This window comes from Phoca vitulina, unplaced genomic scaffold (assembly GCF_004348235.1).
Source record: "Phoca vitulina isolate PV1807 unplaced genomic scaffold, GSC_HSeal_1.0 scaffold9, whole genome shotgun sequence".
NCBI lineage: Eukaryota > Metazoa > Chordata > Mammalia > Carnivora > Phocidae > Phoca > Phoca vitulina.
The window spans coordinates 17,707,911-17,722,736 of NW_022589712.1; the positions used below are offsets into that span (position 1 = coordinate 17,707,911).

Below are 14,826 nucleotides of genomic sequence, written 5' to 3' on the forward strand. Positions count from 1 at the left end.
TGTACTGAAGAGAGCCAAAATGTACTATGTGCTTTCACAGGATGATAAGTGATGATATATTTCTCTCTCTCTCAAGTGATAAAATAAATATTTTATAAAGAACACCATCAGTTATAGTTTAATTAAAAGAAAGTATCTACTTGGAAAAACAATATATGACTATAACCTTCGTCATTGCTGTGGTCGGCATTATCGGTTTAAGTATAAGTGCCCTTATGAATTCAGCCCTGTGAAATTCACCTAAAGCTTAGCTGTTTGCTTCTGTTGGTCCAGCTTATGGCATAGCATTAGCTGAGCAACTGTACAAGTTTTGTCCCAATTACTCAGAAGCCAGTCTTTCACTTGATGTTATGTTGCAGAGCCCTGACCCTAGCCCGAGGCACCTGCTCTTCCAAACCAGTTCAGCTAAGCCTTCCAACCAACAAGCATCGCCACTGTAACCTTTTCTGTTTTCCTGCTGCTTAACGTAGCTCCATGTGAATGGATGGAGAGCTAGAATATGTTGTAGGCAGATCTGTATCGCCCACTTATGACTGTGACTAATATAATCTTATCCTTGGCTGTCTTGTTCTATTGCAACATGAGCTTCCTCATGATTCTAATAGCTTCCTCATGGCACCAAATATGTTACTGAAACACACCAGAGATCCAGTAAATGTTGTTTTGCTTTGCTGATTCTACCAATTCCCTGCATTCGCTTTCAGGAAGAATACTGAATGCCATCATTTAGTCATCTCTCAAACAGTTATTCTATAACACACTAAAATTACAATATCATAAACCCTCTAATATTGGGTTATTCTGTTAAATATACTGAATATACAGTAAATATATAAATGTACAGTAAAATGTCTTCATGTTCTTTTACCTTCTTGAATTTAATTTTTCTAAAGTCTACGATCCCCTGTGCTCTGTAACAATGCAGGGAATATAATTTTAAGAGATTACTTTAAATTCTGGATTGCCCACAGAATCTACAAAGTTGCTTGTCCCTGTTCTAAATAGTCCAGGTTGTTGAGCTTTTTGAGTTCTTCTAACTACTTTTTCAATTTCTTGTCTCTTCATTTACTTCATACCACTATCTGATGACTCTCAAGCAACTAGTCCACCCTCCTAATTTGCTGCCTCAGCTCGGCTCTAAGTTAAACATGATGTCTGTCTGTCTCTAAGCATATATTTCTATGTGTGCAAAGAGAAAAAGAAGAGAAATAAAGGTGCAAAAAGAGAATAAATAGAAAATAATGTGGAACTCCAGAAAACTATTTAGATTTTTTTTTTTTTTAATTTTTATTTTTTGACAGAGACAGCGAGAGAGGGAACACAAGCAGGGAGAGTGGGAGAGGGAGAAGCAGGCTTCCCGCTGAGCAGGGAGCCCGATGCGGGGCTCGATCCCAGGACCCTGGGATCATGACCTGAGCCGAAGGCAGATGCTTAACGACTGAGCCACCCAGGCGCCTCCCAGAAAACTATTTAAAAGCTAATGGCTTATGGACACATGAAAAGATGCTCAATATCACTACTGATCAGGGAAATGCAAATCAAAACCACAATGAGCACCTCACAGCACTCAGAATGGCTGCTATCAAGACATGAAATAACAGTGTTGGCAAGGATGTGGAGAAAAAGGAACCCTCATGCACTGTTGGTGGGATGCAAACTGGTGCAGCCACTCTGGAAAACAGTATGGAGGATCCTCAAAAATTAAAAATAGAAATGCCGTATCATCCAGTCCCTTCCACTACTGGGTATTTACCTAAAGAAAACAAAAACACTAATTCAAAAATATTTACACCCCTATTTACAGCATGATTTACAATAGCCAAAATATGGAAGCAGCCCAAGTACTGGATAGATGCATGGATAAAGAGGATGTGGGTGTGTGTGTGTGTGTGTGTGTGTATATATATATGCATGTATATGTATATGTATATATACACAAGGGAATATTACTCAGCCATAAAAAAAAGAATGAGATCTTGCCATTTGCAACAACGTGGATGGACCTATGGGTGTTATGCTAAGTGAAGTAAGTCAGAGAAAGACAAATACTGTATGATCTCACTTACGTGTAGAATCTAAAAAACAAAACGAACAGACTGTTAAAATACAGAGAACTGGTGGCTGCCAGAGGGGGAGTGAGTGGGGGGGATGGGCAAAACAGATAAAGGGGATTAAGAAGTACAAGCGTCCAGTTATAAATAAGTAAGTCGCAAGGATGAAAAGTACAGCGTAGGGAATACAGTCAATAATAGTGTAATAACTTCGTATAGTGACACACGGTAACTACACTTAATCGTAGTGAGCACTGCATAATGCACAGAATTGCCAAATCACTATACTGTACACCTGAAACTAATATAATATTGTATGTCAATATACTTCAATAATAAATAAAATTTTTAAAATGCTTAAATAAAAAAATAAATAAAACCTAACTGTTTAGAATTGTCATCTTTGGTAAATGAGTATTAGGAGACTTTAAACTACTACTTTAAAGAATTTTGTAGGTTTCTCTTTTCAATTTTTTTTACAATGAGTGTATTATTGTAATTTGTATAATAAAAATGATTTTATATTATGCCTTATAATATTGCATTTTCACTTTCATATTATATTACCCAAGCACACAACCTAATCTGTAAATCAAGATCCACATTCTTGGGGAAGAAGACTGAGAAAAATCTCTCAGAGTAAAAAGCAAGGCTAACGAGTGGCCTGGGGAGATGCAGAGACTTGGCACCGAGCTCCTGTTCCAAATCCCTTTCCAGATACTTACAAGCCACTTGGTTTTATTTTATTTATTTATTTTTTAAGATTTTATTTTTATTTATTTGACAGAGAGACCGAGAATGAGAGAGCACAAATAGGCAGGGCAGGGGGCAGAGGGAGAGGGAGAGGGAGAAGCAGGCTCCCCACCAAGCAGGGAGCCCGATGCGGGGCTCGATCCCAGGACCCTGGGACAATGACCTGGGCTGAAGGCAGACGCTTAACTGACTGAGCCACCCAGGCGCCCCAAGCCGCTTGATTTTAGACAAGTCCTATTTTTATGATCATTACTCATTGATAATTAGTATTTCTAAAAAAAAAAATTAGTATTTCTAAGATAAATAACAAAAATGGTATCTGTTACAGATATTCATTGATCTCTAACTTGTACCTAGGAAGTCTGGTGAGGGTGCTACAAACATCATCTTTATTTAATCTTTACAGCAACCTGGTGAAGAAGCCATTGTCATCCCCAACAGGCAGTGCTGGGATTGAGACTCCAGGCAGTGAATATCCAGGTGGGTGGGCAAAGTAGTCTGAGTCTGGGTCTTCTCTTCCAGGCAATACGGCCTCCCTTTGGGAGTATTCGTTTCTTCCTCTGCCCAGTCAAAATAGTAAGATAACTAATATCCATCTCACAGGGTTATTAAAAAGACTAAATCAGGTAGTAGATGTGGATGCCTCATAAACTCCAACGGACTTTTTAAAATGTCATTATTGTGATAATTATCAGCATAATTATTATTATGGCCTCCTCGTACTGTATTCACCCTGACTTTCTAGTTATTGGCAGTACTTTAGTGAGGCAGATAAAGTACACTGAGTGACATGGTAAGTCATACTGATGAGCAGTCACGCAGAATAGCTTAACTGATAATTATCCCAGTAACAACAGCATTTAAAAGATTCATCAAAAATATTAAACAGGAGGGGCGCCTGGGTGGCTCAGTCGGTTGAGTGTCCGACTCTTGGTTTCGGCTTGGGTCATGATCTTGGGGTCATGAGGTCGAGCCCTGTGTAGGGCTCAGCACTCTGCCCGGAGTCTACTTGAGGGTCTCCCTCTCCTTCTGCCCACATCCCCCTCCCCCCGCTCGCACCACTCTCTCTCTCTCTCCCTCTCTCTAAAATAAAATAAATAAGATCTTTACATAAAAAAAATATTAAAGATTATGTTTTTCCTTAAGTTAAAATTCTCCTTTAGAAAGGCTTAATCTTCATGAGTCAAGCAACAAACTCCATGAAGAATTCAGATAAAATACCAAAACAGATTCCAGAAGATGAAAGAGACCAAAGGAATATACTGGAAGAGTGAAACCCACACCCTAAGGAGAAAGGACATACACATACAAACAAAAATAACCCTTTGAAATCACAGCTGGAAATCTGTCTTCCTCTTGGCATCTCTGTTAAGAAGCCATGCCTCCTCCGTCTCACACATTAAAAAAAAAAATCACACACACCCCCGCAAACACATCCAGATGTTCACGAATATTCATGACGTGCTTCTAATCTGGTTTGGACTCGCCCTTGATTTATTTCTGATTAAGTTCCACCAGCTTCTGCTAGGGCCCATGAGATGGATGGCACAAATTTAGAGAATCTTCGTATGGTAAATAATTGCAGAAAGTCTCTCAAACTATCCCTTATAAATAAATGATTTGTGCACAAGCCTCAGAAGAGCCAGACATGGAGAAACTGGCTTAGTCCTGAGCCTGAACTCGAACATCATTGCTGCAGTTCATAAATTAAGCCTCCATGTCTAATACCCAGGGGAAAGGGAAGGGGAAGGGGAAAGGGAAGGGGAAAGGGAAAAGGAAAGGAAAGGAAAGGAAAAAGGAAGAAAGAAAGAAAGAAAAGAAAAAGAAAAAAGAAAAAAGCTAGAAATGAATGTTTTCTTTTGAGTAATATAATGGGACATTAGAGGAAATGGAGATGTATTTTCCAAAGCCACCAAATTAGTTTGTGTCCTTCCAGATACCCAAATGGTTGAAAAGCCAGAAGAGTGACTGGATCGGCTGCACTGAAGACATTAGCTCAACACCGTACCATCTCGCTTTCTTCTACTTAAGATAAAATTCTCAAAACTTCCAAACTGAAGGAAAGGCAGCTCCAGATTTAAAAAAATAACTGCTGAAACGGGTGTAATGGTCTTTTCTTCTTCTTCAGCGTGGAGCCCAACACCGGGCTTGAACTCACGATCCTATGATCAAGACCTGAGCTGACACCAAGAGTCAGCCGCTTAATTGACTGAACCACCCAGGCATCCCTGTAATGATCTTCTTATAAGAAGTGGCTCAGATCAATATGAGGTGGGAAACAGATGCAGAAGGAAATGTAGATCAAACTAAATGTCCTTATAACTTGCCGCCCTTTGACAAATATTTGAGGTAGGCAGAGTATAACCCCCCTCCAGGAAGCTCCCAACTATCTTCATGTTAATGCTTTGCTAGAGGGAAAAACAACCCTGGTTTGATAAAAAGGCCTCAGGCATCCCTAGAGTCTTCTTTAGCATATGAAAACCCTTTGGAATGTCCCTTATCTTTACTTCCCCCAACCCCAAAGTATATAATCAGTTGCTCCTCACAACCCCAGATCAATAGCCAGCAGGCAGCAGCAACTTTCTGCCCAGGGGTCCTGCCCACGGGTCCTGTTCCCGTGCTTTAATAAAACCACCTTTTTGCACCGAAGACGGTCTCAAGAATTCTGTCTTGGCCGTGGGCTCCGGACCTCACCAACATTCCAAAACTACATCAAATATACCAGGTGTCCCAGGGCCCACGTCTCTCTGTCCTCAGTCATGCCGGTGCCAGGAGCTGTGGTGAGACTGGTCTAAAGTCCCGACCAAAAGGTCAGGAGGCCAATGGCAGCTGTGCCCCAGGTGACTTCCTGTCTGCGCCCGGCCCTTCTCTGTCTAATCCCATTTCAGACCCCCAACATTCGTTATTCCCTAAACAGAGCCTCAAAGGACAAGTGGGCCACTTGGCCTGAGACACTCGGTCCCCACCAGAGGCCTCAAATTTAGACCTTTGATGACTGCATCATTATAGGCATTCTACATACAGCCACAGAAACCCACTTAGGCCCTGAAAATAAACATCCATCACGCTCCTTTACATTTTGTCTGAAGGCAAGACCATAAACATAGGTCTCTAGCGTGCTACAAATTCACATGTTTAAATAGCCTATACTTCCCTTGGGATATGCACAAATAAATTACACTGCAACCTCCCACGTTAAGAGTGCTTAAGTGTTAAAATGCAAACATTTAGATGGCACTACAGTTGTGGTGACCTGGTGTTGATGTCCCAGGGCTCCAAAAAGGCACCTGGCGGGGACTTGCTCAACTATGAAACGTCCTGATTCCAAAAACAGGAATGCTCCTTTTCCCTCCCAAATGCTGGCCAAGCCCTCCCAAGCTCTGATTCTGCCATCAAAGTGGCCTCACCGACTTTAATTCCTTGGCTTTTCTCCCCAGTTACTGCCCATGTGATTAAAATTTAGGAATTCTTCATTGTATGTAAATGAAAACAACCACAAAGCTCGGACGTCTTTCCCTTTCTGGCAAACATTTGTAATTCTGAGGAAGATGCTATTTTGGTTTTTAATCCCCTAGGCATATTGTGTTTTAGAAAATGCAAACAAACAAAAACAGTCATTTCTCAATGCTCAGGAGCAAAAATGAAGCTGACGTCACTGAGCCATATTTGAAAAACCTGATGAAGACCTCTCGCCTTGTAGACGATTATATCACACACAACACATCTAAACTGCTCCCAAATTATACATGCAGTCGACCAAGGTTCCTAAGTGTAAAAGGATAGAAGCACACCTCCATTACAAGTGGCGCAGGATGCCGAGATCAAATCTGGCAGCCAAGAGATGGGTTTCCGTCCATCCATGTTAGTGTGGTACAATGCACAAAAATGCTGACTAAATTGCCATTGGGCCTCTGACTATAAATGGGACTTTGTGTGAGAAGAGCCAGGGCAGAGAACTGTATCACCATGTGGCTTAAGACATAAAGCCTCAGTGTATTTTGACATCAAGTCTGTGAATCGCACAGTAGAATGTAGCTCAGACTTGACGTTTAATGCCCACTGTTTCTGCCTGCAATCTGCAAATTAACAGTGGCCCCAAGCTGGCGAGTCCTGTCCGTGAAGACAAAATGAAACAAAACAAAAACAAATGCCTCTCAGAGCAACGGTAGGGCTTCAGCAGTGTAATATTTAAACGCCAGACACTTTGCCACTCGGATCACATTGCCATCCTTCGGAAGCGAGAACACGGGTCCAGGGGGGCAACATTCCCGCCAAACACCTGTGACCTACGCACTCAGGTGGGGGCAACCTCGCCTTCCCTCATCATTTTCTTGAATCTTCAGGTGGCACAGGAAACCTCTTTTCCACATGTTTTGTTCTCTCTAGCAAATAACAAGAGAAGTCGATAAAACAACAACCCGCCCCCCTCCAAGTCTGAACTAAGTCTGCATGCCCCTGGGGAACCACAAGTTCACCTTGACCCAGCCAGCCAACCGTTGGGAAACGGCAATTATTTTTGTTTTGTCTTGGGAATGGTGATGAATCAGAACATCCTAGCTTTTTATATCATGAATAATCCAAGGACTTGTTAAAGAAGATCATGTATCTTTTTCTCCACATATTTATATCTTAGGTTTCAGCCACAGTAAACTTCTTGTAATTGCCTTAAAAGCCACCACATTTTCTCTCTTAATTTTTGACCTTTGCAAAAACTGTGACCTCTGCCTTAAGTTCTTCTGCACTGTCCACCCCCCATCCCAAAATCAGGTTAATCTTCTGTGTCCTTAATGAGTGGGCTTGGGTATCACCTCTTGCAGGATGCCTTCCCCGGCTTTCCTACCGTGGGTCGGGGGGCTCTTCTCTATACCCCCACACAGCATTTTAATAGTCTGTTTACTTGTCTAATGCCCCCAACTAAATTGTGACCTCTTTGTGGATGGGGAAAACATCTTTTACCGGTCTTTCTAGAAAGGCAAAATCTCAGATACAGGCTTAATGTTCATAAAATATTTAAAAATAATTACATAATAAATGAACTCAACAAATACTTATCACATACCTCTTACACACCACGCACTGTTCTCTATGTTGGAATGCAGAAGTGAAGTGACCGAAACAGACCAACAAAATTCCCTGTCCTCAACACAGGATTTGCTGGGAAGGGACTGAGGGAATTTGGCAGGGCTGGTAACTATGTCCCATATCAAGCTAGAGTGTGAATGGCATGGATACATCCTCTTGACAAAATCATAGAGCTGAGATCTGTGCATTTCAATATGCAAATTTAGCCTCACAAAGAACTTTTCAAAAATAATAATGAAGTGGGTGTGGGGAGTAAGGATAACATAAGATCCTCGAAAGGCTAACAACTATAGAAGCTGGGTAAGAGGCACGGAAGTTTGTTACAGTGTGTTTATATATGTTTAATTGCCAAAATAAAAAGCTAGAAATAATCTGTTTACTCCTATAAATACACCATCGGCAATGGCTGTCACATCTGTCTGTTATAACGTGCAATATTTGAATCTGCACCCCTGGTCCCTAAAAACCTGCGTGAGTCTCCACCTGGGCTCCCATTTCCTGGTGCACACGCAGAGGTGATCATGATCTGGCACCGAGCCCAAGCTGGGCTTTGGCCGACATTTGTCAACCAGGTCCCCCTGTAAGTAGGGACTCCTTCATCACGGCTGTATTGCACCAACGACCACACACACTTGTTTTCTGTCCACACCCAGGCACACTCAAAACCTCACAGATGCCGAGGAAGCCGATATGGCAGGTCATAATTGCCCACCTTGCCTGTGTCCCTTTCCTAGCCACCGTGTCATCTTGACAGATGTTGGACTTCGCATCACTAGAGATGGGCCCATTATGGACTTGGAAAGCCGTATCATTTCCAAATGCAGACTCGCCCAGCCAAAAAAACACGCAGTGCTCAGGGATGTGCCAAATGTGTAGAAATATGGGCAGCTTCCCTGCTGTTCACAAGCACTTATGTCCCAATCCCCAGCAGAGGCAAAGGCTCAGGTCCAGACATACTGTTCCTTTAAGGCCCGTTTGGTGCTAAATAAAAACTCTCTCCATAGTTATAAATTTGAATCATAATCCTTGTTTATACTGTTGAATGTTCACCCATCTGGACTCTCTGTTGCCTTCATCTAAACTAACTGGCCCCAAAAACACTTTATCAAGGAAGTGCTTTATGCTAGTAGGGAGCGGGTGATTAGGTCCTGGAAAAGTAGCTCGATATTCAATCCAGAAAGTTAATCACTAACATAATTATCAAAACCTTATATTTTTCAGGGTTAAGTCAAGCATTGCTGTGGGCAGGGTATCTTTTTGGTTGGTGTGTTCTCTGGTTGACATGTAATTAGCTCTTAAAGACAATGCATTTTTTGACTTTTAAAGCCAAACACAAATATCTAGATTATCTATTCTATCTATAGAATATTCCCTCAATTGCCAAAATTCACCCAGAGAATCTGAAATGAAACAAAGTCATAAACTGATTCAACCCATCGTTCAAAACTCTGTATTCAAGGCTTTCTCTGAATGACTTTTTCTACAGCAGACACACCAAACTTAATGCTACTTTTTTCCGTATAAAATGCTTTAGGTGGGGTGCCCGAGTGGTTCAGTAGGTTAAGCGTCAGATTTTGGCTCAGATCATGATCTCAGGGTCATGAGATCGAGCCCCGGGTCCGGCTCTGGGCTGGGTCTGGAGCCTGCTTAGGATTCTACCCACTCCCCAACTCCCCACACCCCTGCTGTTGTGTTCTCAATCTCTCTTAAAAAAAAAACTCTTTAGGCTCCTACTGTATTCCTCTTACTGCTTTTGGTGGATTCTTTCTATTCCAAGCCACCTCAGTTCAGCTTTCACGGGACTGCTTATGGACATCAAAAGGAGTATAAAGTTGCAGGTCCTCAGACCCAAAGCTGCTCCAACAGCAAAACAGGGAAGAAGTTTGTCTACTTGTCCAAAAGTGGAATAATGTGCAATAAAATAACGAAAAAATAAATAAAATAATGCAATAAAGGGAGCATTATGGACTGAAAGTTACAGCTTTTCAACAAAATGAGTTCCCATCAGGACTCAATCTGTGATGAGCTAACCACCATGAGAGGGAACTTGGAATATGTCGCTAGTGTTGCATACATGGCCCAAATGAATGATGGATGACCTTAAAGCACATCTCACATGGACTTCTAGACTCCTGAACCATGTGGATGACATACAGGACACATGGCATCTAACCTGGCATTCAGCAGTTCCAGAGCTCCCCTTTACCTCTCCAACCTGCCTAGAATTTCCTAGAAAGAGAACCTGAATATACCCATCTGGGATCTTACTTTTTTCACTAACTACTGTTTAAAGGATGAACAAAGTTTCCAGCCTGGCTCGAATGAGCTCCCATCAATTTTACCCACCACCACATTCCTGCACCTTTGATGAGAACTAATTAAGCTCATACGGTGTTTTTTTTTTTCCCCCAGACTATCTTTTGCAGCTCTGGAACATAGCATACCAAATTAAGCCCATCTGTCTAAATGGGAAGAAGTTACTTATCCCACTGCCAAGCAGGCTTTCTTTCCTACCTAGATGCTGCCTTCCAAAGTTCCTAAACACCTTGCGGTGGTGACGGTAACCCCAACTCTTAACCAGCTGGAATTCTGGGACAGCAGTTGTGTGTTACATCCAGGATCATCTACCAATGCACAGCAAGCATTTTCTTGCATGGCAAAATGTCCAAGGAAGCCACAAAGTATGCTACCAGACTATCATTCAAGGTCAAAATTACAATATCCAAGAATTCAGTGCAATTTTTAAGTTGTTGTTCAGCTGCAATCTTGCCCCCCACAGAAAAAAGGGGGGGGGCCGTCCTTTTTCATTAATGATGCCCTAATAAAAGAGCCTAATTAATTTCAATGGAGTCCTCGGCCACATGAGGTTACTTTTGTTAAAAAGGAAGAAACAACCCTGCCATTCACACATGCCAGACGACAAAGCTATAGGAAAGATGCCCTGGGCAATGATGACGCCCATGTGCCTGCCTGGGCCAGGATGTTAGGCTCCCAGGATGATGGCTCTCAGCCCCCAACCCATGCTTCTCAGCCTCAATCAACTCAATTGTACTAACTCCCACCACTGCCTACTACCCAGGCAGTGAACAATTTGAGAACCAATAGGTATCTGACAGTCATGATACACTGTTACTCCTGACCTGAAGAATCTTCACTTAGGTGGAGTTAAGGAAAGAAATTAAAGTCCATAGGAATGCCAGAGTCTCAATGTAGAAGTGAAGCATGTCCACTTGCAGAATAACAAAGGTGCCTAAACTAGTTGCCTAAACTAGTTGTTATATAATAGGTCCTTTATAACATAAAAGAATTATTAATAAATGAATTCTTTGTTCCGAGTTTCTTAATTATTGCTTTTTCTTTTATTCCTACCCTAAGCAGATTTACGGAAATTTTTAAAAAATAAATAAATAAGGATTCGAGTGAATCAGCAGTTTTCAAACTGTTTTTAAAGGCACAGAGACTCTTATTCAAAACAGATCCATGTGGCCCCTTCTCTCTTCCCCTCCCCCCCCCCCCCCCCGTATATAAAAGATGGTCAAAAAGGAGTTGGTCTGGATGAGGAGACATTCCTGAAGGGGTCTTGAGGTCACCACAGTGAAATAAAACAATTTGAAAAGCACTGAACCAGATGAAACCAAACAGAATATACAATGAAAATTTAAATTAATAAGCGCAGAAGTTTCAGTAAGATTTTTTTGTAGCAAATGCACAACATGGAAACATTAGCACACATATAGATTACAGAGAGAGACCTAAGCTATTTATTTACTATTTATCGCATGCAAGTTCAAATGCGGCATTAATCCTAAATGGTCTTCATGAAACAGCCAAATGAATTTCAACACCTGAGTGCAAGGATAGAGCCATGAAAAATGGTGATTATGAAGATCTTAATGACATGGAAGAACTATAATAAAATATTAAGTAAAAAAGCAAGAATTACATTGCTGATGTAAAAATGCCCAGGAAAAGCACTGAGCAGGGATCTGCTAAAATACCAACATGGTAATTACCAGGTGAGAAATTAGGGTGGTTTCTGGCTTCTTTAAATTTTATTTTAGGGGCACCTGGGTGGCTCAGTCGGTTAAGCGTCCGCCTTCAGCTCAGGTCATGATCCCAGGGTCCTGGGATCGAGCCCCACATCGGGCTCCCTGTTCCTTGGGAAGCCTGCTTCTCCCTCTCCCACTCCCCCTGCTTGTGTTCCTTCTCTCGCTGTGTCTCTCTCTGTCAAATAAATAAATAAAATCTTTAAAAAATAAAATAAAATAAATTTTATTTTAGGAAGGAAGGAAGGGAGGGAGGGAGGGAGGGAGGGTGAAAGGAAAGAAGAAAAGATCTAGCCTAGACATTCTTCGGGCTTAGAGTCCATAAAAATGTAGTGTACACTGGCCAACAGGGAAAACACTCTTGTCACTTAGGTTAAAACATAAAATCTAGTCTTTTCGTGAATACAAAGATTTGGTCATGCCATCCCAGCGAATACTCAATTCATCTGATGACCACAGAGCTAGATGATTCATCCTTTGGGACCTGTACCCCGATCTAGCACAGCAGCTCACAGAGGGACACCCCAGGCACGAGCAGGACCGTCAGAAGGCCTGAAGGAGTGCTGCATCAGGGGCAGGACACCGAGCAGCCCCGCCGGGCAGAAGCATGTTCTCAGTGCCACCCACTCACCACATCCAGGTCCTGGGACACCCGCCGTTTCCGGAGCTCCTCCATCCTCTCGCACACATCAGAGAAACAGGTGTTGTAATAATCTGCATACTGCTGTGCCAGGTCATCGATGTTTCCCAGCGAGCCGTCCTGGGGGCGAGGAGGGCAGCAGGAAGAAAGAGGAAAAGAACAAAGGCAGTCAGTCCACCTGCAAAAAGACCCACTGCTTTTGGTGCCCCTCTCCATGCAGTTACACTAACCATGGCTGGGATTCAGCGCCAGGCTAACTTTCATGTGTGACACCTCCTAATCCTCAGGATACCCGCTGGACACCAGACCCGTTTCCTCACTGTGCAGGTGAACAAACAGGAGGCCAAAGAAGTTGAGTGACTGCCCAAGGGTTCCAGGGCTAACAAGCAGAGAAGCCAGGCCTCCAACCCGGGACTGCCGATGCCAAGGCCACGGTCTTAAACCCACACCTCCGCCTGCCTGGCAGGGCTCAGAAACCCTCAGGGGTGCGCCTTCAGAGAAGGCACTGTGCAGGTGAGAGGCTCCCTAAAGCCCAATCAGTGGCTGCACCAGAACCTCCTGGGAAGCTTCTGAGAAATTCTGGTACCAGGACCCCACTCCCAGAAATTCTGATGAGAACCAGAGGACTGAGGACTGATGAGGATGCTACATCTGAGACCACCTGTGCCATGCCTTCCCAAGAGACCCTTGACAAGAACACCCTATCCCTTGAGTTATTCCAAGGAGAGTACACGTTAGAAATTCACCTAAAGAGGAAACCCACCTGGGGCCTCAGCAGCCACTCTGGAGCCAACGCTCTGGAGCCCAGACTCAGCTCTGCTGCCCCTTACAACTCAGTGGCCCGAGGCGGGAACACCGGAGCAGTTGAGTACCTATCTCACAGTGGAACTAATGAAGGAACACAGTCAGGCTGGCACATAGGCTTATTAGTTACTAACATTCGCCTCAAGATAATGTTTCAGACTGTAGTCTTCCCTTAGGGGAGTGGATGCCTAAATGCACGTCTGAACACATTCATGAGGACAAGTGCTGCCTACATTTTAAGTCATGCCGTTTGCTTCATTCATTCATTCATAGAAACATTTCCCCTGCCCCTTTGTACCTCCCAACATGTCCTTTCTTTGGTATGAATAAATGGCGCTACAAAGACCACCAAAGAAACACAACTTTGAGAGAGCCTAGAAGGCGCCCACATTTTCCATTTTACAGAGCACAGCCCTATCACATCACACACAGCAACACTTGTAAAATGCTGCTAAACACGCTCAGATTGCAAGTGGAGTTGGGGAATTAAGAGTTCTCCAAAAGCCCTTCTGCCGAAGACTTCCAGGCCTTCTCAAGAGGCCTGGGTCAGAACAATCTCTATCCTAGATCTGTGTTTACCGATTTTACGCAACCGACAGACGGGAGAAACAGAAATGAAAACAAATGATTTTTTAGAAAAAAACCTCTTCCTTTCCCACCAGTAAAATGTTCTCCTTTGAGGTTAATTGCCTCCAAATCCCCAGTACAGATCTAGGGGTGAGAAGAACTCTTATGAGACAAAATAAGGTGTTTTGAGTATCTGAACATGTCTGGGCAAAAGTCATTCCCCACTCGGTCCGTTGGTCTGTCCGTCTATCTCAGACAACAGGCTGGAAGGACACAGTAGAGAAGCTGAGAGCCCAACCTCCTCTTCAATAGGTCCCCCAGTAGGGAAGTAAGATTAGTCAAGGTAAGAAATCTGCTGCTGAGCCTCTGAGGAAAGGTCCAGGGGTGGTCAGCCTGCTGGTCTTTGCTTTACTGCTGTCAAACTGCCTGAAACCAGAATCACTGGGGAGGAAGGGGGCCAGACCAGAATATCTTAAGGTGACGTTCCTGAAATACAGCATGGTAAATCAAACTAACTATGATCCCCCAAGGTTTGCCCTGACTCGCCTCAACTCAACAACACGTACCCTGTCCATTTCCCCACTTTGTCTAATCTGCCATGAACCCAGCCACCAAAGTGACCATGCTAAACAGAGCTGTCCGGCTCACCTTCCTCTGAGAATCACCTAGGTGACAAAATAAACCCCCAGCTTGCTGGCCCACATCTCAGGGCCCTTCACTTCACCTCTGCTCCCCAGTCCCGCCCGGCTGAGGAAGGAGCTCAGGCCCACAGACTGGGAGGCCCAGGGCAGCCAGAAGAGCGACCAGCAGCTTCCTACAGCAACAGCTTTCCCCTCAGAGCAGCCCTCTCCCACCCCACCCACCTCAGCACCAACACCCAGAG

At 43.4% G+C, this 14,826-nt stretch overlaps 1 protein-coding gene across 6 annotated transcripts in view; it reads right to left on the reverse strand.

Moving 5' to 3' along the window:
• Positions 1-14,826, reverse strand: part of SASH1 (SAM and SH3 domain containing 1) — a 245,783-nt gene that overhangs the window by 133,868 nt on the left and 97,089 nt on the right. For all 6 annotated transcript variants that reach the window (XM_032407689.1, XM_032407691.1, XM_032407688.1 and 3 more), the window contains exon 2: positions 12,564-12,692. In XM_032407689.1, the coding sequence (XP_032263580.1) occupies positions 12,564-12,692 (129 nt within the window). The remainder of the gene's footprint in view (positions 1-12,563; positions 12,693-14,826) is intronic.